This window comes from Leptopilina boulardi, unplaced genomic scaffold, assembly GCF_019393585.1.
Source record: "Leptopilina boulardi isolate dan_hultmark-lab unplaced genomic scaffold, ZJU_Lbou_2.1 LbouV2_351, whole genome shotgun sequence".
Classification (NCBI taxonomy): Eukaryota; Metazoa; Arthropoda; class Insecta; order Hymenoptera; family Figitidae; genus Leptopilina; species Leptopilina boulardi.
The window spans coordinates 4102629-4124102 of NW_026137920.1; the positions used below are offsets into that span (position 1 = coordinate 4102629).

Below are 21474 nucleotides of genomic sequence, written 5' to 3' on the forward strand. Positions count from 1 at the left end.
AGATAAAAAATATTTTTCCTTTTTAGTTGCAATAATTCCATTTGATTTATGTTTTCAAGGGGAACCTTTTAGTTTTCGTTGGGCGAATCTTACGGAAATAATCACAAAAGGAGAAGGAATTTCTTCTCCTGCGGGAGAAAAAGAGACTGAAATTATTAAAGACCCACGTGAAAAGATTCTTAGGAAAATGCTCTTGGAAATTTCTGCCAGAATTCTTATTGGAAATTCCGACGGAATTCTAATTCCAGTCGGAATTCAATTTTTTAATTAATTAATTAATTGTAATTATTAATTATTTATTTTTAAAAAATTTCTTTTTCTTTTCGTGATTAATTCCACAGGATCTCTCTGATAAAAACCGAATTACAAAGATTCAATACTATAATTTCCATTGGAAATTTTACTTTCTGTCAAGAAACCAATAGAAATATTCGAAATTTCTTAGGAAAAGGAAGAGCAACCTCAATGAAATTTAATTTAAATTGCAATAATAATTTATTCCCTTTCGAGAGATTTCCTTCTTCTTCGGGAGAAGGAATCTTTCCTTGGAAGACAAATCCTGCCATTTACGGGAGGGAATTCATATAGGATTTTCGTTAAAAACAAAAAGATTCCATCGGAATTTCGAGAATAATTTCCGTTAGAATTCCGGAGAGACATCGAAAGAAAATTATCATAATTCTGTAGGAAACGGAAGTTCTTCCTGCAGATTCGGTTGTAATTCCAATAAATAATAATTTCCCGCCTCTTCTATTCCTTTGGGAGAAGAAATTCGTTTCCGTCTCATTTCGGGATATCGTCGAAAATTAAAGTGAAAAAAAGAATAAAATATTCAAATACTTATTTCGAGTGAATTCGAATAATTATTTCCCTATATTCGTAAACTTAAATCATTTTAAAAATTATTATTATTATTCAATAATATTTGTGTTATTAATAATAATTCGTAGGTATTTATTTCGTAATAATTGTGTTTCCCGGTATGATGGGAAATCGTCAATTGTCGTTGCAATTGAAATTCTTATTTTTCCAAATTATATCGTTAATCCATTAAGTCATGATCGCTTCTGTTAATCAACTACTATTTCGATCTGAACTAATGATACGTTCAAGTAATTTTCCCCTATATTCTCTTTCTCTCTCTCTTTTGCCAATCATTTTCCCTTCTAAAATTGTGAATTCATTCTGCACGCACCTCACATACTAATATCCTTGTAATTGAATGAAAAACGGTAATTTCACACACAACCCGTTTTCTATATGTAAGAGTGAAACATATTGATTACAATAATCATCATATCGACCGGTTGATAATAATTAGTTTACGCAAATTTTGTCACGCGAGAGACGCGCGGCCACCTCGCCCTTTACCGCTTAATCATTCAGTAACAAATCCTCCCTATAGTTATTTGCCTCGCCTCTGAATTACACGTTTCTCCTCTTTATTTCCCACCGTTCTTTCTTTCTTTTTTTTTTTTACAATTATTAATTATTTCAAATTCCTTTTTGTTTTCAAGGGAGAATTTTCTTTTTTTTTTTTGCCACAAATGTATATATACATTTACGAAAGGCATATATTATCCCCGTCGAGACTGACATCAGACTACTTGAGAGCTCGTTCAAAATAAAAGACGAAAACAAAAAAAAAAAAAAAAAATCCTCTTGGTGAATGAACGATGTCGGGAATGTTGGTTGGTTGGTCGCGACAAGCGAGGGAAAGTTATGAGCCAGACATCCGACATTATCGAGAAAGAATCTTGTTGCGCGCGCGGATCTAAAATCCCAAAGCTCGTGAAGCTGGTTCCCAGGCTCCCCGCGTGCGGTGCTTGTTTATTACACACGTGATCGTGTGTAAAAGTTATCGTTTGATGGTGATAGGGGGTGGAATGGTGGAGGGAGAGGGGAGTTACAAGAAAAGGGAAAGCGACAGACTTTTCTTATATGTGTACTTAAAACTTACTGACCACCATCTCTCTCCCTCTCTCTCTTTCTCTCTTGCAACCATACATCTATAGCTGTAGACACACCGGTTCCATAAGAGATTTTTTCATGGACTATCGGACATCCCTATCACTGCATTGTAGTCGGTAAAAGCCTCGAGGGTGACTAATAGAAAAAAATTTTCCTTACACATTTTTCCAATCTCGAGTAACTACAACAGGGCCGCAGCTATTTTCACACATATTTATTTAACAATGTACATTAATGAACGACACAAAATTCAATATTGGTCAATGTAGAATTAAATTAGGTTCAATGTAGGGTAAAAGTAGTATCAATTTAGAATTAAAGTAGGTCCAATGAAGGGTGAAGCTAGGTTCAATATAGGGTTAAAGTAGTTTTAATGTAGGAATAAAGTAGGTTCAATGCAGAGTAAAAGTAGGTTCAATTTAGGATTAAAGTAGGCCCAATGTAGGATTAAAGTAGGTCCAATGGATGGTGAATTAAGAATTAAGTAGATAGGTATAATGTAGGGTCAATGAAGAATTAAAGTAGGACCAATGTAGGGTCCATGCTGGGAAAAAGCAGTTTCAATGTAGGATTAAAGTAGGTCCAATGTAGAGTAGAAGTAATTTCAATAAAGGATTAAAATAAGACCCATTTAGGATAAAAGCAGTTTCAATGTAGGATTAAATTATGTCCAATGTAGGGTGAATTCAGGATTAAGTAGTTACAATGTATGGTCAATGAAAGAATTAAAGTAGGTCCAATGTTGGGTAAAAGTAGTATCAATTTAGAATTAAAGTAGGTCGAATGAAGGGTAAAGGTAGATTCAATATAGGGTTAAAGTAGTTTTAATGTAGGAATAAAGTAGGTTCAATGCAGAGTAAAAGTAGGTTTAATTTAGGATTAAAGTAGGTTCAATGTAGGATTAAAGTAGGTCCAATGGATGGTGAATTAAGAATTAAGTAGATAGGTATAATGTAGGGTCAATGAAGAATTAAAGTAGGACCAATGTAGGGTCCATGCTGGGAAAAAGCAGTTTCAATGTAGGATTAAAGTAGGTCCAATGTAGAGTAGAAGTAATTTCAATAAAGGATTAAAATAAGACCCATTTAGGATAAAAGCAGTTTCAATGTAGGATTAAATTATGTCCAATGTAGGGTGAATTCAGGATTAAGTAGTTACAATGTATGGTCAATGAAAGAATTAAAGTAGGTCCAATGTTGGGTAAAAGTAGTATCAATTTAGAATTAAAGTAGGTCGAATGAAGGGTAAAGGTAGATTCAATATAGGGTTAAAGTAGTTTTAATGTAGGAATAAAGTAGGTTCAATGCAGAGTAAAAGTAGGTTTAATTTAGGATTAAAGTAGGTTCAATGTAGGATTAAAGTAGGTCCAATGGATGGTGAATTAAGAATTAAGTAGATAGGTATAATGTAGGGTCAATGAAGGATTAAAGTAGGACCAATGTAGGGTCCATGCTGGGAAAAAGCAGTTTCAATGTAGGATTAAAGTAGGTCCAATGTAGAGTAGAAGTAATTTCAATGAAGGATTAAAATAGGATCCATTTAGGATTAAAGCAGTTTCAATGTAGGATTAAATTAGGTCCAATGTAGTGTAAAAGTAGTTTCAATGTAAAAGTAAAGTATGTTCAATGTAGGATTAAAGTAGGTCCAATGTAGGGTCAATTCAGGATTAAGTAGGTACAATGTAGGGTCAATGAAGGATTAAAGTAGGACCAAAGTAGGATCATTGCAGAGTAGAAGCAATTTCAATGTAGGATTAAGGTAGGTCCAATGTAGAGTAAAAGAAGTTTCAATGTAAGAATAAAGTAATAAAATAATAATAAAAAAAAAGTTAATAAAACTTTCAATTAAAGATTAAAGTAGGTCGAATGTAGGGTAAAAGTAGTTTTAATGTAGTTTCAATGTAGGTTCAATCAAGAATTAAAGTGGGTCCAATGTAGGGTCAATGTAGAATTAAAATAGGTCCAATGTAGGGTCAATTTAGGAGTGAAGTATGTCCAATGTAGTTCAATGAAGGATTAAAGTAGGACCAATGTAGGGTCAATTTAGGGTAAACGTAGTTACAACATAGGATTAAAGTAGGTCCAATGAAATTGAAAAAGTATGTTCAATGTAGGATTAAAGTAGGTTTAATGTAGGGTCAATTCAGGATTAAGTAGGTACAATTTAGGGTCAATGAAGGATTAAAGTAGGACCAAAGTAGGATCATTCCAGAGTAAAAGCAATTTCAATGTAGGATTAAGGTAGGTCCAATGTAGAGTAAAAGAAGTTTCAATGTAAGAATAAAGTAGTACCAATGAAGGGTCAATGTAAGGTAAAAGTACTTTATTAAAGATTAAAGTAGGTAGAATGTAGGGTAAAAGTAGTTTTAATGTAGTTTCAATGTAGGTTCAATCAAGAATTAAAGTGGGTCCAAAGTAGGGTCAATGTAGAATTAAAATAGGTTCAATGTAGGGTCAATTTAGGAGTGAAGTAGGTCCAATGTAGTTCAATGAAGGATTAAAGTAGGACCAATGTAAGGTCAATTTAGGGTAAAAGTAGTTACAACATAGGATTAAAGTAGGTCCAATGAAATGGAAAAAGTAGGTTCAATGTACGATTAAAGTAGGTCTAATGTAGAATCAATGTAGGATAAAAGTAGGTTTAATGCATCATTAAATTAGGTCCAGTGTAGGGTCAATGTAGGGGAAAGGTAGGTTAAATGTAGGATTAATGTAGGTTAAACTTTCTGTCAGAGTAGCTTCAACATACAATGGAACTAATGCAGATCCAAAGAAGGGTTTTATTAGAATTTCGTAGGTTCAAAATAAGGTTTAAGCGTACATCGATGTAGGTCAAGTAAGATTTAAACTAGGTTGTAGGTAGGCTTAAAGTATGTTTAACGTTCGATTCCGGTTGAAGTAGGTTTAATGTGAAACTATAATGTTAAATCAGAGTTTGTACAAAGTAGTTTTCAGGTTGAATCTAATTAGAATTAAAGTAGGATTAAAGTAGGGTTTAACGTTGGTTTTATTGTAGGTTAAGATAGGGTCAAGCTAGTCTTTAGGTTGGATTAACGTAGGCTGAGTATAGAATGAAACTAAAATATAACCAAATTAGGGTCTAATTAGACTTAATGTAGGTTTAAAATATTGTTTAAGGTTAAGGTAAATTTAAGGCTTAAAATTGGTTCAAAGTATAGTAAAAGTAGAGTTAAAATAGGTTAAACATAGGGTTAACGTAGGTTCAATGTAGGATAGAACTGAAGTAGGTCAAAAGTAGGGTTTAGTTAGAGTTAATGTAGGTTAAGATAGGGTGAAGGCTCAAAGTAAATGTATGGTATAATTAAAGTAGGATCAAGGCAAGGTTAACGTAGATTCAACATAGAACGAAACATAAATAAAATCCAAAGTAGGTTCAATATAAGATAAATGTAGGTTGAAAGTAGGATTAAAATAGGTTCAAGGGAGGTGTTAAAATAGCCTCAACTTAGGACGGTAGTAAAGAAGTTTCAGAGTAGGATTTACGTAGAATTAATGTATCTTCAAAGTAGGGTTAAAGTAGGTTCAATGTAGGGTTAAAATTCTACTATCAATCACTCCTCAAGATTATGCTTTTTGATTATTAAAAACGACAGAATTAACTCAATCTAAAGTCATATAAACTCTCTCCATAATCGTCAGATGATCTCCACATCGTTTGCATTGCGTAGGTCGAGAATAGTTATTATTATTAAAGAAGTTATGTAAAACAAAAAAAAAAACAAAAAAAAAATGAAAATAAGGGAACTCGTGTGTTCGCAATTTTATTTAATTCAGCTTTTTTTTAAATGCTCGAGATCTGATAATAACTGAGAACCACGGGGTGGCCATTTATTCTTCAACCAGCCCTTGGAGCACCACGAACTCACAAAGTGGGAGGGCAATGAGGGACAGGCATGCATCGAGACACGGTGTGGTACATTCATATATATATATATGATCGCGAACAAAGTCCGCGCGCAAGAGGCGGAGTTGCGAACGCATATTTGCACGCACCATCCATGGTAACGAGTGCACGCCGCGCGTCTCTTAGCATGCAAACGTAGAAAAAGCCCCCCCCCCCACCTAGCCCTTTATATATATATATATATGAGGGCAGGAATTATTTATGCATCTTTAATTGGAATGTGTGGCCAGATCCCTTAACTAGAAAGCCACCCGTTTCGCGCGCGCGCGCACACACACTGATGATGAGGACTCTGGAAATCTGACAATTATTAATGAACGCCTGCTCACGCTTCTTTACCAGTAATAGAAAACCATTCCCAATTACTCATCACAAGCCTCGGGGACATTAAACTCATAGAAGGAAATTTATTTTCCCCTACTTGCTTGAATTTTTTCTTTTTAGTTATATGCGCTCTTTGTGTAATTAATTTTTTTGTTTCTTTTTTTGTTTTTGGATGCGTGGATCGATGAAATTAACCCCCCCCCCTCCTTCTTTTTCTTCGAAAAAAAAGATAATTTGACTTATTTCTGTCGGTTGTTTTTTTTTTATTATAACACCCGCTGAGTTATTTACACTATATGGAAAGTTGTGAAATATATTTTAATGTCACATACTTAAATTGCAAATATTTCCATGCTCTAGATTTAAAATAGTGTTTTTTGCCAGGGGCTAGCCAGTTTGCCTAGTTTGAAAAAATTGTAAATTAACTTTTAATGACATTTTTAGTTTAGGAATTTGATCAAAATTTCCGTTAAAAAGTTCAATAACGGTATTGGCTAGTTTTGAAATAGGGCGCTGACAAGGGACTAGCCAGTTTTTCCAAATATGAGAAAATTGTGTAATAAACTTTTAATAATATTTTTATTTATTAGAATATCAGTAAAAAATTTCGTTTAAAAATTTCAACTAGGGTATTAGATAGTTTTAAAATAGGGCGCTGGTCAGGTCCTTGATAGTTATCCTAGTTTGAAGAAAATATAAAAGAGTATAAAATTTAATATTTAGTTTCAGAACTAGAACAGAATTTTCAGTCGATTTACTAAATATGCCAGGGTATTCATTAAATTTTAAATAAGGTTCTAGTTAGGTCCTCGTCAGTTATCCTAGTTTGAAGAAAATCTAATGCAGGGCCTAACCAGTTGTCCTAGTTTGAAAAATCTGTAAATTAACTTTTAAAAACCTTTTTTATTTTAGGCACTTAACCACAATTTCTGTCCAATACTTCAAATAAAGTATTGGATTAGAATAACCATCAGAATAGAAATGGGGTCCTGATCAGGGCCTAACTAGTTTTCCTAGTTTGAAGAAAATTGTGAATAAACTTTTAAGAATTTTGTTTTTTTGGGATTTAATTGAAATTTCCGACAGAAACTCAATTAGGGTATTAGCTAGTTTTAAAATAGGGCGTTGGTCAGGGCCTCGATAGAGATTTCCTATTCTGAAGAAAATGTAACTAAACTAAATTTTAATAGTATTTTCATTTTAGCTACTTGACCAGAATTTCTGTCCTAAAACCCCAAATAGGAGAAGATCGATAATTTTAAAATAAGGCCCTAACTAGATCCTAGCCAGGTTTTCTAGTTTGAGAAAAGTTTAAATAAACTAAGTTTTAATACTATTTTCATTTTAGGAATTTGATCAGAATGCCCTATCGAAATCCTTAATAAAATATTAGATTAGATTAACCCGAGGTTCAAAATAGGGCCCTACCTAGGGCCTAGCCAGTTTGCCTAGATTAAAGTAAATGTGACTAAACTAAATTTTAATAATATTTTTATTTTAGGAATTTGATAAGGATTTTCCCATTGAAACTCTTAAATATTCGCTAGATTAAAAATAGGGCTCTCGTTAGTTCCTTGCCAGTTTTACTATAGTTTGAACAAATCGTAAATAACCTAAGTTATTAAAATTAACTTCCATGAGAAAGAATAAAAAAAAAGTTTTAATAGTTTTTTTTTCTAACAGGGCTTTGACCAGTATTCCCTGACAAAGCCCCAAATTGTAATTAAATTCATTTACTTTTCTAACAATCACAAATATTTATCCCTTGGGAGAAAAATGTGCTGTCATATAAAATATTCGAAACTACTGAAATAGTTCCAAATTTCAAGAATGACTCAGGTATATTTCAAATTTGAAGCTCCCTTTAATTTTTATCAAATATATTTAAGGATCATTAAATCCAAAAATCAAACTAAAATTACTGTCCCCTTGTAATAATTTGTAAACTATTTTCTAAACTGAATTAATTGCGTGAATAACAAAAATTTAAATTACACTCTCAAATAACAAAAAAAAACAAAAATATTTACATATTTTGCTTTGTCAGCGTGAAAATGAAACTTCCCATCATTTTCCAAACAAGTAAGCGCCTAATTTTCTATATTGTCATATCCTGTTTTGTTTTATTGTTTCTATATATATATATATATTGTTTTTTTTTCTTTCTTCTTTCTTCTTATTCTTAAATTGAGTTATCGCAAATGGACAAATCAAGGACGTACCCACCGCGTGTGTCCAGAGTGCTCGTAAACTCCATGTATGTCACTATAAAGTAATACAAATGCCAGTTTCGCGATAGTTACTTGAATTTAGTGCCCATTAATTTTCCACCGGCGGAATAAGGTAGAAAATTTTACTGTGGCGCGCACAGGATGTTCACTTTGGTTTTCACTCATTTTGTTACGTAAACATTTGTATATATATATATACTATAAAGTATAAAATTGTCGGTTGTAAATCTGCAAAAGAAAGATCAGGAAATCGGCGATTAAAAGTAAATTTGTCGGTCTTTAAAAAATCAACGTTTTCGTATATGTTTCTTTCTCTCCTTTTATTGTATATATATATATATATATATGGGTCATTCTATATCAAACCGTTTTACCTTAAATACACGATCGGAGATTTTTTTTTATTAGAAGAATTGCAATTTATTTTGTCTATTTTAAATTTCAGACATTTTGGCGGTCGTTTTGAATTTTGAAAAAATAATGCGTAAATAAAATTAAATTTTTAAATATCTGCTATATAGTGATTGCGTCTTTTAAAGATGGAACTGTTTAATATAGAATGCCCCATATATGTACAAATGAAAGAGAAAGAGAGACAAAATAATGTTAATTTGTTTTCTGGTTTTTAAAGACCATAATAATTCCGTTGTGAATTTGAGTTTGATAAATATCTCTTTCGAAACATGATAACTCATGACAACCTGTCATTTAGTTTGCTCTACTTGTTAGCAATAGTTGGTTTGACTTTTTTCCACACAGTTACTAAGTCATATATATATAAATATATAATATTGTATATAAGAAACGGGATACAAATGTGGTTACAAATGTCGTGGAATTCGCTAATAAACTGGCTCCCTTACACTCTTATTATATGTAATTTAAAGACGATTAGTGATTTTTTTTCCGCGTAATTACTAAAAACGAAAAAAGAATAATAATATTTCCGCGTTACTCGGCGAACAGTTGAAATATCTAGTTTGGCAACGAAAATTCCATTTTTGGCTTTTAATTATTTTGTCCGTTTCACACTATATATATACGTAACTCAAAACGTAATGTAATTTTTTTTTTGCGACCAATTATTATTGAATTGGAAAAAATTTTATTTAACACTTTCACGCCTGTGGAACAATATGTTGCACATACCAAAATCTCAAATTTTTTGTACTTTGTATTTTTTTTTATTTTATTTTTTTAAGGAAGAATGGTTTTTTAGATTATGCTGATTTCGAAAATTTGATATTGGATCCGTAATCATCTACCCAAAAAAAACCCCCTAACAAGTAACACTACCCAAGTGCCAATCGCCGATTGACTTGAGTCTTTGCGCATTTTTTAGAGGAGCTAAAAATATTTTATACGTACATTTTTATATCGGCAATGAAGATGTTTTAAGGGTTGAAAACAGGGGTTGAAAAGTCATATTTTGAGTGGCAAAATATACATATCATGATCATTAAAGAAAGTTTAATTAAAATCATTATTTCATTATTTAAAAAATGTTTGACACTTCTTTCTTAATTTCCTAAAAGATACTGCTCGGTAGAAATTACCGTTATAAACCTTTTTGAATGGGGTGAGTGAAACCTTTAACCCTTTAAGAACCAAATATACAAAATTTTTGCATGATTTCACAACCAATTTTTCAAAGTGATTTGAATCGCTTGAAACTTGTTACTCGGGGGTTTTCGGGGTCGCTGATTACGAATTCGATGTCAGTTTTTCAAAATTTAAAATGGCGGATCCAATATGGCGGAAGATATTTTGAAAATCAACTGCAATTTGATTGAAACTTGTTACTCGGGGGTTTTCGGGGTCGCTGATTACGAATTCGATGTCAGTTTTTCAAAATTCAAAATGGCGGATCAAATATGGCGGAAGACATTTTGAAAATCAACTGCAATTTGATTGAAACTTGTTACTCGGGGGTTTTCGGGGTTGCTGATTACGAATTCCATTAAAAATTGGAAAATTGAAAATGTCGGATTTAATATGGTGGGCGAAAAATTGTAAAAGGGGTGATTAAAATTTCGTAACGAAACTCATGTAGAATAGATAAAAAATAAAGTATCTGTGGATTTTTAAGGTTCCTAATTAGGATTCTAAAACCAATTTTCAAAATTGCAAAATATTCGTAATCAGCGACCCCGAAAACCCCCGAGTAACAAGTTTCAATCAAATTGCAGTTGATTTTCAAAATGTCTTCCGCCATATTGGATCCGCCATTTTGAATTTTGAATAACTGACATCGAATTCGTAATCAGCGTCCCCGAAAACTCCAGAGTAACATGTTTCAAGCGATTCAAATCACTTTGAAAAATTGGTTGTGAAATCATGCAAAAATTTTGTATATTTGGTTCTTAAAGGGTTAAAGGTTTCACTCACCCCATTCAAAAAGGTTTATAACGGTAATTTCTACCGAGCAGTATCTTTTAGGAAATCAAGAAAGAAGTGTCAAACGTTTTTTAAATAATGAAATAATGATTTTAATTAAACTTTCTTTAATGATCATGATATGTATATTTTGCCACTCAAAATATGACTTTTCAACCCCTGTTTTCAACCCTGAAAACATCTTCATTGCCGATATAAAAATTTACGTATCAAATATTTTTAGCTCCTCTAAAAAATGCGCAAAGACTCAAGTCAATCGGCGATTGGTACATGGGTAGTGTTACTTGTAAGTAACAAGTTTCAAGAAAATCCGAACAAGTTTAAAAAAATTTTTTACCGCCATATTGGATTCACCATTTTGAATTTTGAAAATCTGACATCAAATTCGTAATCAGCGACCCCAAAAATCTCCGAGTAACAAATGTCATGCAAAATATCAAAGAATTTAAAAATTTTCGACCGCGACATATTGGATCCGCCATTTTTAATTTTGAAAAATTTACGTCTGTTTCGTAATCAGCATGACACGAAACTGCAATTTTCTTTTCTTAAATATCCATTTTTTTTTGAGTGTTACAAAAAATTAAAAAATACTGAAATATTCCCTTTAAACGAATTCGTTGTTTCGTCTCTTTGTCATACCCCATCCTACCCTAAATATATATTAAGAAAATTACAATATATAACATAAGACAATATTAAACTTAACAAAAATTAAAAACAGGAAAAAACAAAAAACTAGCATATATAATGAAAAATAAAATATAATAAAAGAAAATGTAATAATATTAACGTTAGATATTATATAGGATAATTAATGAAAAGATAATAAGATAATAATTAATTGAACATACAAATATACTAAAACAAAAAAGAAATGAAAATGAGACGCAATTTTATATGACAATGATGATATAATAATTATTATTTTGTGAATGTGGCAAAGTGAATATATGCTTATTTATATTTGTTTATAGGGAGTTAATTTAAAAAAAAAAGAAACAAAAAATATTAGCCATTAGCAAACAGAAGAATTGCTGAGTCCTTGCACATAAACACACACTACAATAATACCAGCACGAGCCCCATGTGAAACAAAACGAATGTATATTGTATATGCGAAAAAAACAAGAAAACAATTTAATAGTCAACAGCCAAGATTGGCAGACATTCACAAATCATTAGAACGAAAGACTGATTAATGAAATATTACTTGAAATGAACATTATACAAAAAGGTCAATGATCTTTGTAATTTACTGATGCATAGTTAGATATATATCTTTCTAATTTCCTTAATAATAGATAAATAAAAGTAACAACAAAAAAAAGTTAAATAAAAAAACATCTTCCACAGTTTTTATTAATAAAAATTTTTTTTTAAAATAATTTTAAAACAATGTTTTTTTGTAAAAACGGTTACTGTGAAAACAGTTAACTTAGTAACAGTTAACTCAGTAACAGTTAACTCAGTAACGGTTAACTTAGTAACACTTAACTCAGTAATAGTTAACTCATTAACGGTTAACTTAGTAACGGTTAACTTAGTAACAGTTAACTCAGTAACGGTTACCTCAGTAATAGTTAACTTAGTAACGGTTAACTTAGTAACGTTTAACTTAGTAACGGTTAACTTAGTAACGGTTAACTTAGTAACGGTTAACTTAGTAACGGTTAACTTAGTAACGGTTAACTTAGTAACGGTTAACTTAGTAACGGTTAACTTAGTAACGGTTAACTTAGTAACGGTTAACTTAGTAACGGTTAACTTAGTAACGGTTAACTTAGTAACGGTTAACTTAGTAACGGTTAACTTAGTAACGGTCAACTTAGTAACATTCAACTTAGTAACGGTTAACAAAGTAACGGTTAGCTTAGTAACAGTTAACTTAGTAACGGTTATCTTAATAACGGTTAACTTAGTAAAGGTTAAAATAGTAACGGTTAACAAAGTGACGGTAAACATAGTAACGGTTAACTTAGTAACGGTTAGCTTAGTAACGGTTAACTTAGTATCGGTCAACTAAGTAACAGTCAACTTAGTAATGGTTAACAAAGTAACGGTCAACTTAGTTGCGGTCAACTTAGTAACGGTTAACAAAGTAACAGTTAGCTTAGTAACAGTTAACTTAGTAACAGTTAACTTAGTAACGGATAACTTAATAACGGTTAACAAAGTAACGGTTAACATAGTAACAGTTAACTTAGTAACGGTTAACTTAGTAACAGTTAACTCAGTAATAGTTACCTCAGTAATAGTTAACTTAGTAACGGTTAGCTTAGTAACGGTTAACTTAGTATCGGTCAACTAAGTAACTGTCAACTTAGTATCGGTCAATTAAGTAACCGTCAACTTAGTAACGGTCAACTTAGTAACGGTTAGCTTAGTAACGGTTAACAAAGTAACGGTTAGCTTAGTAACAGTTAACTTAGTAACGGTTTACTTAGTAACGGTTAACTTAATAACGGTTAACTTAGTAACGGTTAACTTAGTAACGGTTAACATAGTAACAGTTATCTTAGTAACGGTTAACATAGTAACGGTTAACAAATTAACGGTAAACATAGTAACGGTTAACATAGTAACGGTTAACAAAGTAACGGTTAACATAATATGGGTTAACATAGTAACGGTTATTATACGAAAATAATTAACTTAGTAACAGTTAACATGATATCGGTTAACATAGTAACGATTAACATGACAACGGTTAACATAGTAACGGTTAAGATATTAATATTTACTATGGTTACTTTTAACATAGTAACTGTTAACAGAGTAACGGTTACTACGAAAAGGGATAACATGGTTAGCAATAGTTATACCACAGCAACTGTTAACATAGTAATAGTTACTATAGTAAGGGATAACAGAGTAACGGTTACTAAAACGATAATATTGTAAAAGTTAACAAAGTAATGGTTACCTTGAGAACTGTTACTATTACAATGATTAACATATTAACGGTTACTATGAATATGGTTAACATAGCGATATTTATTATAGTAACGTTTAACATACTAAGGGTCAGTTTCACCAACTCCGGTTAAAAGTTAATCAGCGATTAAATCCTTAACCGACCAATCATGAGCGGTTAAATTGGCTTTAATCGCTGATTAACTTTTAACCTGAGTTGGTGAAACTGGCCCTAACAGTTGCTATGGTAACACTTAACATAGTAATGTTTATCATAGCAACGGTTACTATAACAACTGTTACACGGTGGGTTACCATAGAAACGGTATATTTTTTGAAAATTTTTCATAAATATTCTAAAATCTCATTTGAATTTAAATTTATAATAAAAAGTGCAATATTCTTCTCTCTCAACGCGTTAGTTAGTAAAATAGGGAAAAATTAAAGTTTGGATAATGAAAAGTTAGAATTAAAATTCATTCATAAAGATGATAAATTTGAATAAATGTAATTAAAAAAAAAAAACAACAATGAAATATGTCTAACAGCATCAGAATATCAAGATCGTGCCATTAGTGGCGTAGGCTTATTATTATTATTATTATTGTGTTAAATTAATAATTGACTCGTTATTGAGTTTTTTCAAGACAAGTTAGAAGTTAGGTTCAAGTTCGCGTGGAGCTGGTAGCGTGACGCTGCTTAACACACGAACTCTGATCCAAACAGATCTTTGTTAAGGTTGGCATTACAAAGCTTCAAGTCACACTCACAAAAAAACAACAACAACGACAACAGTTTGGAAGTAGGTAACAAGGTTAGGTCAGGTTTCTCAAAAAAAAAAAAAATTCCACGAACTAGTGATCTTAATCACATAAAACGTGGGATTTTTTTTTAATCATATATATATATTTTTTAAAAATTTTAAAAAGCTGAAGAAAATTGGATTTTGGTTCATTAGTCAAGCAGCGTTTTTTTTAAACTTCTCACAAGATTTTTTTTTTTTGTAGTGCGATTTTTGCATTAGGACTCACCGATTCTCTTGACGTGGACATCACGATTGAAGGAGACACTTCTTTCAGTGGGCTTCCAACCGGAAGGGGAAGTAGCGTCATGTAGCGAATCAATTTTTTCAGTTGAATTATGTGATGCCTTGCCTCCCTCAATGGCGGATCTCAGTGAGTCTGTGCGTTGAATTTCGGGCATTTTTTTTTCGTTTCTTTTATATGTTTATTTCCACTCATAACATATACACACACATAAACAGGTGGTATAATCCAAGAGTTCTTTATCTCACTCTCTCTCTCTCTGCCCTTTTTTTCTTTTCAACAAAGATCCGCCAACAAGTTTATATCTCAATTTGCCACAAACATTTAAAATTTTCAAATTTTTGTTTTCCTCGCTCTCTTACTCACATTTAGTTTTAATTATCTTCGTTCACCAAAAAATTCTCCAAAAACCTGTAAATCAAGTGTTTAACTATTCAAAAATTGTTTACTAATAAAATTAAAAGATGAAATTAAAAATGAAATAAACAAAATTTTTGAAAGGAGAGTTGTCTTGGTTGAAACAGTAGTTCAGGTCGGAAAATTACTATAAAAATAGTAGAAAAAAGTAATGTTCCGACTTTGACTATACTCTTCTTCTACTGGCCAACAAAACGTCGGAAAACGGTTTTTTCCCATTTTCTGACCCAAAATTTCCGACCGCGTTTTTTTTTATTTCCAACTAACATGGAGAGAAAAACTTATTTTCCGACTGAATTAGTCAAGGTTGGAACAGTGGTCGGAAAAATGGTTATTCCGATACTAATGCATTTTTTTACAATAGCAAGTTGTGAACAAAGTTGTTTTGACCTATAGACCTGCTCTTCTACTGACTTCATTCAGGTCAGACTACTCTTCTTCACATCGATCTAGTTCCAATAAAAATATTCCGACCCCGTTTTTTCTATCCTACCACTAGCATTGTGTATAATACAAAGTGTTCCGACCTAAACTATTGTTTTACTATTGGATAACAAAAGGTTGGAAAACTGTTGTTCGATATTTCGGACCTAGAATTTCCGACCTCGTTTTTTCCTACTAAACAAATAGAGGTCAAAATAATGATATTTATATTGCTATATTTCTAACTGAGAATTTCTGACTATGTTTTTCCAATTTCTAACTAATACGATGAGAAAAACTTGTTTTCCGACCTACACACATTCGATTCTATTAATTTAGGTTGGGACGGAAAACTAATTTTCACCGACTGCTAACATTGACTAGCACGTTGTGGTCGGAAAACTGCTATTCACTTAGCGCAATTTCTAACCTTAGATTTCCGACCACATTTTCTTATTACTCTCTTAAACCGTGTCAAGAAGTAGTTTTCTGACCCATACTGCTCTTCTAAAATTGACCTATAGTATAGTGGTTGGAACACTACAATTTATATCACTTTAGTTTCTAACCTAGATTACTGCTTTGCTATTGACTCAGTCTTGGTCGGAAATTTGCTACTCAGCACTATTTCCAACCGCATTTTTTGCTATTGTTAACGAGCGAGGGGTGAAAATTGTAATTTTCTGACCTAGACTACTGCTTTGCTACTGATTCAGTCTTGGTCGGAAAAATTGTTATTCACTCTTCTCTATTTCCGATCACATTTTTTCCTATTTTCCATTAGCGCGAAGTGAAAATCATATAGTTTTCCAACCAAAAAAATATTTTTTCCTAAAATAGCGTAGGTCGGAACACAAGTTTTCACATACCGCTATTTCCAGCCCAGTATTTTGAAAACATATTTTTTTTCTTTTTTTTTGACTAACACGATTATAAAAAAACGTAGTTTTCGAACCTAGACTACTGTTACACCTTAGATGACTCTCCTCTCTATATATAAATTTAAAAAATAACATTCTCATCATGATTTAAAATTATTTATCATTTTTTCCATTTTTTTTTGAAAGTGATTATTATAGTGGGCAGGGGAATTTGCATCACGTGCTCAGTATGGAGGAGAGGAGTCTTTATACGAATTAAGATGCATCAGACACTTTTTACGTTTGGGGGCCAGGCATCTCTCGCCCTTGAAGACAATGGGGGTCATCTCACAAGGCCATCTTCCTACGACACCGGGGTTCGCGGCACATGCGCGTGAGACTGTAATTCAAGCTCTTTATTTGTCCGTAGACCTTTTTCGAAGCAGCCAGATTTAAATGAGACAATACACATGGTTTGCGATCATGGGGCGGGATTAAGATGCTGCGCTGTGAAAAGCCATATTTGGCATCGATCCACGCACACAGAAACACACGCTCAACTCCCAATGGAATCTCTTCAATGCTTTTTTGCTCTAATGTTAAAAATGACATTAAGATATTCAGAGTCGGCTGTTGTACAAGGGCTGTCGCCTCGAGCGTCAAAAATAAGTAAAAACGATTTCAGAATTTATATTAAAGAAAAATTGTTGCCTATATAATATTAAGATAATAAGTGAATGTGTGTGTGTCTGTTTTGTTTAGATTGTAACTCTATTAAGGTCGGAATTTTTTTAAAACAAAATTTATTCAAACCGACATTTTCCGACCGCATTTTTTCATATTTTCAAATAGTGTGTTGTGTAAAACATTGTTCTGACCTAGGCTATTGTTTTACTATTAACCAACTAAATGTCAGAAAATTGCTGTTCACATCACGCTACTTCTAAACTAGAATTTCCGACCGTCTTTTTTAATTTCCAACTAAGATGATGAGAAAAATTTGATTTCCGACCCAAACTACTGTGTTTTTACTAAATTATTCAAGGTCAAAACAACTATTTGCGTCAGGCTATTTCTAACCTAGAATTTCCGACCGTATGTTTTCGTATTTCCGACTAACATGATGAAAAAAACGAAAAACTTTTTTATTTCTACTGGAATTTCTGACCGCGCGTTTTAACATATATTTCTAACTAAAACGTAGAGAAAAACTTATTTTCCGACCTTCACTACTGAATTAGTAGAGGTCGGAACACTGATTTCCACATCGCGCTACTTCTAAACTAGAATTTCCGACCGTCTTTTTTAATTTCCAACTAATATGATAAGAAAAATTTGATTTCCAACCCAAACTACTGTGTTTTTACTAAATTATTCAAGGTCAAAACACTACTATTCGCATTGGGCTATTTTTAAACCAGAATTTCCGACCGTATATTTTCGTATTTCCGACTAACATGAAGAAAAAAACGAAAAACTTTTTTATTTCTACTGGAATTTCTGACCGCGCGTTTTAACATATATTTCTAACTAAAACGTAGAGAAAAACATATTTTCCGATCTTCACTACTGAATTAGTAGAGGTCGGAACACTGATTTCCACATCGCGCTACTTCTAAACTAGAATTTCTGACTGCGTTTTTTATTTCCAACTAACATGATGAGAAAAATTTGATTTCCGACCCAATCTACTACGTTTTTACTAAATTATTCAAGGTCAAAACAACTATTTGCATCAGGCTATTTCTAACCTAGAATTTCCGATCGCATATTTTCTTATTTCCGACTAAGACAAAGAGAAAACGAAAAACTTTTTTACTTCTGCTGAATTTCCGACCGCGTTTTTCCATATTTCTAATTAAAACGAAAAGAAAAACTTATTTTCCGACCTTCACTATTGCGTTTTTACTGTATTAGTCAAGGTCGGAACTCTGTTTTCCACATCGTGCTGATTCTAATCACATTTTTTTTGGTTCTCTAAAATAGCGGATTGTGAAAACCATTGCGTTGCGAACTTGACAACTATACTTCGCTTCTGACCAACTAAAGGTCAAAACAATCCATTTCATATCGTTCCATTTCTAACCTATAGAATTTCTAACAGCGTTTGATTTAATTTAAAACTAAAAACTTTGTTTTCCGACCTACATTAATTCGATTTAACAAAGTTATAGTGTAGGTGGGAAAACTGGTTGTAATATTGTATTTTACATCGTGCTAATTCCAACAGAATTTTTTCGTTTTGACCGAGAAAAACATTTTGTTCCGACCAAGGCTAATGTTTTATTACTAACCTAGTCTTGGTCGGAATACTGCTCTTTAATTAGCGTTATTTGCAAAATATTCCGACCTCGTTTTTTTCTATTTCCGACTAATACGGTCAGAAAATTTTATTATTAAACGTATAGTGTTTCAACCTGAACTAATGTTTTATTTTTGACCTATTATTGGTCGGAAAACTGCTATTGAGTTAGCACTTTTTCCAACCAAAAACTTCCGACCATTTTTCCGACCTAGACAATTCTTCCCTTAATATTTCTGACTCATTATTAATAGGCTGTGAAAAACAAAAGTTATTTTCCCCTAATATTTCTGACTCATTATTGATAGGCTAAGAAAAACAAAAGTTATTTTAAACAATGATCATTGGACAAAAAAGGTCGCTCTCATATTCCACATATATATTATTCAGCCTGGGCGCCATTTCATCTAAATTCGATCCTAAATAAAATATTTTTACGCTTTTCTGAACTTTATTGATAATAATATATGTCTTCGTTGAAATTCACTGGAATTCTGCGTATCAGACTCTAAACACTCCCTTTGTCTTTTATTGACTGTGATCGAGTTACATGTGTCTTCTACCATGTTCAAATTAGGAATTTCTTGTTTCTCTATGGCAATCGCTCGTGTGTTCATCGAACTGTAAAATGAATTATGCTCTTCACTTCTAATTAGAAGATCGTTTTGTTATTTTGAAATGTGATAAATTTGGAAGTAGAAGAGGGGGGATGGGGAGGGGGGGGGTGAAAAAAGTATAGTAAATATTAAATGTATTTTTGTGACTAATTCCGCGTCTACTTTTTACGAGTTAATTAAAGAAATTTACGTGGAATTTAATTTTTAAAACATTTATTAATATTAAAATAATTAAAAAAACACATTTTCTAAATATTTTTTTTATAATGTTTTTTTGTAACATGTTTTCTAATTTGTTATTACAAAATTCAAAATGGCGGATCTAATATGGCGGAATATTATTTAAAAATTCAACAGATTTGTTTTTCATTTGTTCCCTAGGGGTTTTTGGAGTCGCTGATTATGAATTTGAGGTTAGTTTTACAAAATTTAAAATGGCGTTTCCAATATGACGGATGAATTTTCTAAAAATGATTCAATTTTTTTTTTTAAACTTATTTCTTAAAAGTTTTCTAAGTCACTCATTACGAATCCGATGTCAGTTTTTCAAAATTCAAAATGGCGGATCTAATATGGCGGAAGGTTTTTCCTAAAATTGATCCGATTTGTTTGCAACTTGTTCCCTAGGGGTTTTTAGGGTCGCTGATTACGAATTTGAGGTTAGTTTTTCAAAATTCAAAATGGCGGATCTAATATGGCGGAAGGTTTTTTTCTAAAATTGATCCGATTTGTTTGCAACTTGTTCCTTAGGGGTTTTTAGGGTCGCTGAATACGAATTTGAGGTTAGTTTTACAAAATTCAAAATGTTCGATCCAATATGGCGGAAGGTTTTTCCTAAAATTGATCCGATTTGTTTGCAACTTGTTCCCTAGGGGTTTTTAGGGTCGCTGATTACGAATTTGAGGTTAGTTTTTCAAAATTCAAAATGGCGGATCTAATATGGCGGAAGGTTTTTTTCTAAAATTGATCCGATTTGTTTGCAACTTGTTCCTTAGGGGTTTTTAGGGTCGCTGAATACGAATTTGAGGTTAGTTTTACAAAATTCAAAATGTTCGATCCAATATGGCGGAAGGTTTTTCCTAAAATTGATCCGATTTGTTTGCAACTTGTTCCCTAGGGGTTTTTAGGGTCGCTGATTACGAATTTGAGGTTAGTTTTTCAAAATTCAAAATGGCGGATCTAATATGGCGGAAGGTTTTTTTCTAAAATTGATCCGATTTGTTTGCAACTTGTTCCTTAGGGGTTTTCAAGGTCGCTGTTTACGAATCTGATGTCAGTTTTTCAAAATTCAAAATGGCGGATCTATTATGGTGGAGAAATTTTTCAAAAATTATCGGGTATTTTTTCGAAACTTGTTCCCAAGGGGTTTTCAAGGTCGCTCATTATGAATTTGGCAACAGTTTTTTAATATTCAAAATGGCGATTTCAATATGGCGGTTGAAAAATTTAAAAATTAATTCGATTTGCTTGAAACATTATCAATCGTGGGTTTTTGGAGTCACTGATTAACGAATTCGATATCAATTTTTCAAAATTAAAAAATGCTGGATGTAATATGTAAAAAAAAAATTTAATTCTTCTAATTAATTAAAATTAATTTCTAATTAACTGAAACTAATTTTTTAGACAAATTTTTTGTTTACTTTTTCACTATTTATTGTTTTGTATTTTCTTTTCAATCCTTATTTATTACATTCTTGTTATTAAATATCAATTTTTCTGTATTTTATTAAAATTCAATTAAAAAAAAAATTCTAAAAAAAAAGCTAACATTGAATTGGTTAACTTTGTCCCGCATCTATTGAACGCAACTAATTGGACATAATGTCGTCAAATTTCAGTCGCAATTTTATTATCCCAAAAAATTTATTCTATCTTGAACGCTATTTAAAAAGTGAATTTATTTCCAGTTTAAAAAAAAAATCCATATAACATTAAAAAATTAATTTCACTTTTATTCCTTCACTAATATTATATCTGACTTCTCTCTCTCTCCCTTTCCCTTAAAATCCAAACATTTATTTTTTCACATATCTCATGTATTTT

General features: G+C 31.9%; 1 protein-coding gene across 1 annotated transcript in view; it reads right to left on the bottom strand.

The window, feature by feature from the left end:
- The window catches only part of LOC127286226 (homeobox protein 2), a 213396-nt gene that overhangs the window by 174796 nt on the left and 17126 nt on the right, over nucleotides 1-21474 (bottom strand). The window contains exon 3 of the mRNA XM_051312587.1: nucleotides 14795-15220. Within this exon, the coding sequence (XP_051168544.1) occupies nucleotides 14795-14966 (172 nt within the window). The 5' untranslated portion in view covers nucleotides 14967-15220. The remainder of the gene's footprint in view (nucleotides 1-14794; nucleotides 15221-21474) is intronic.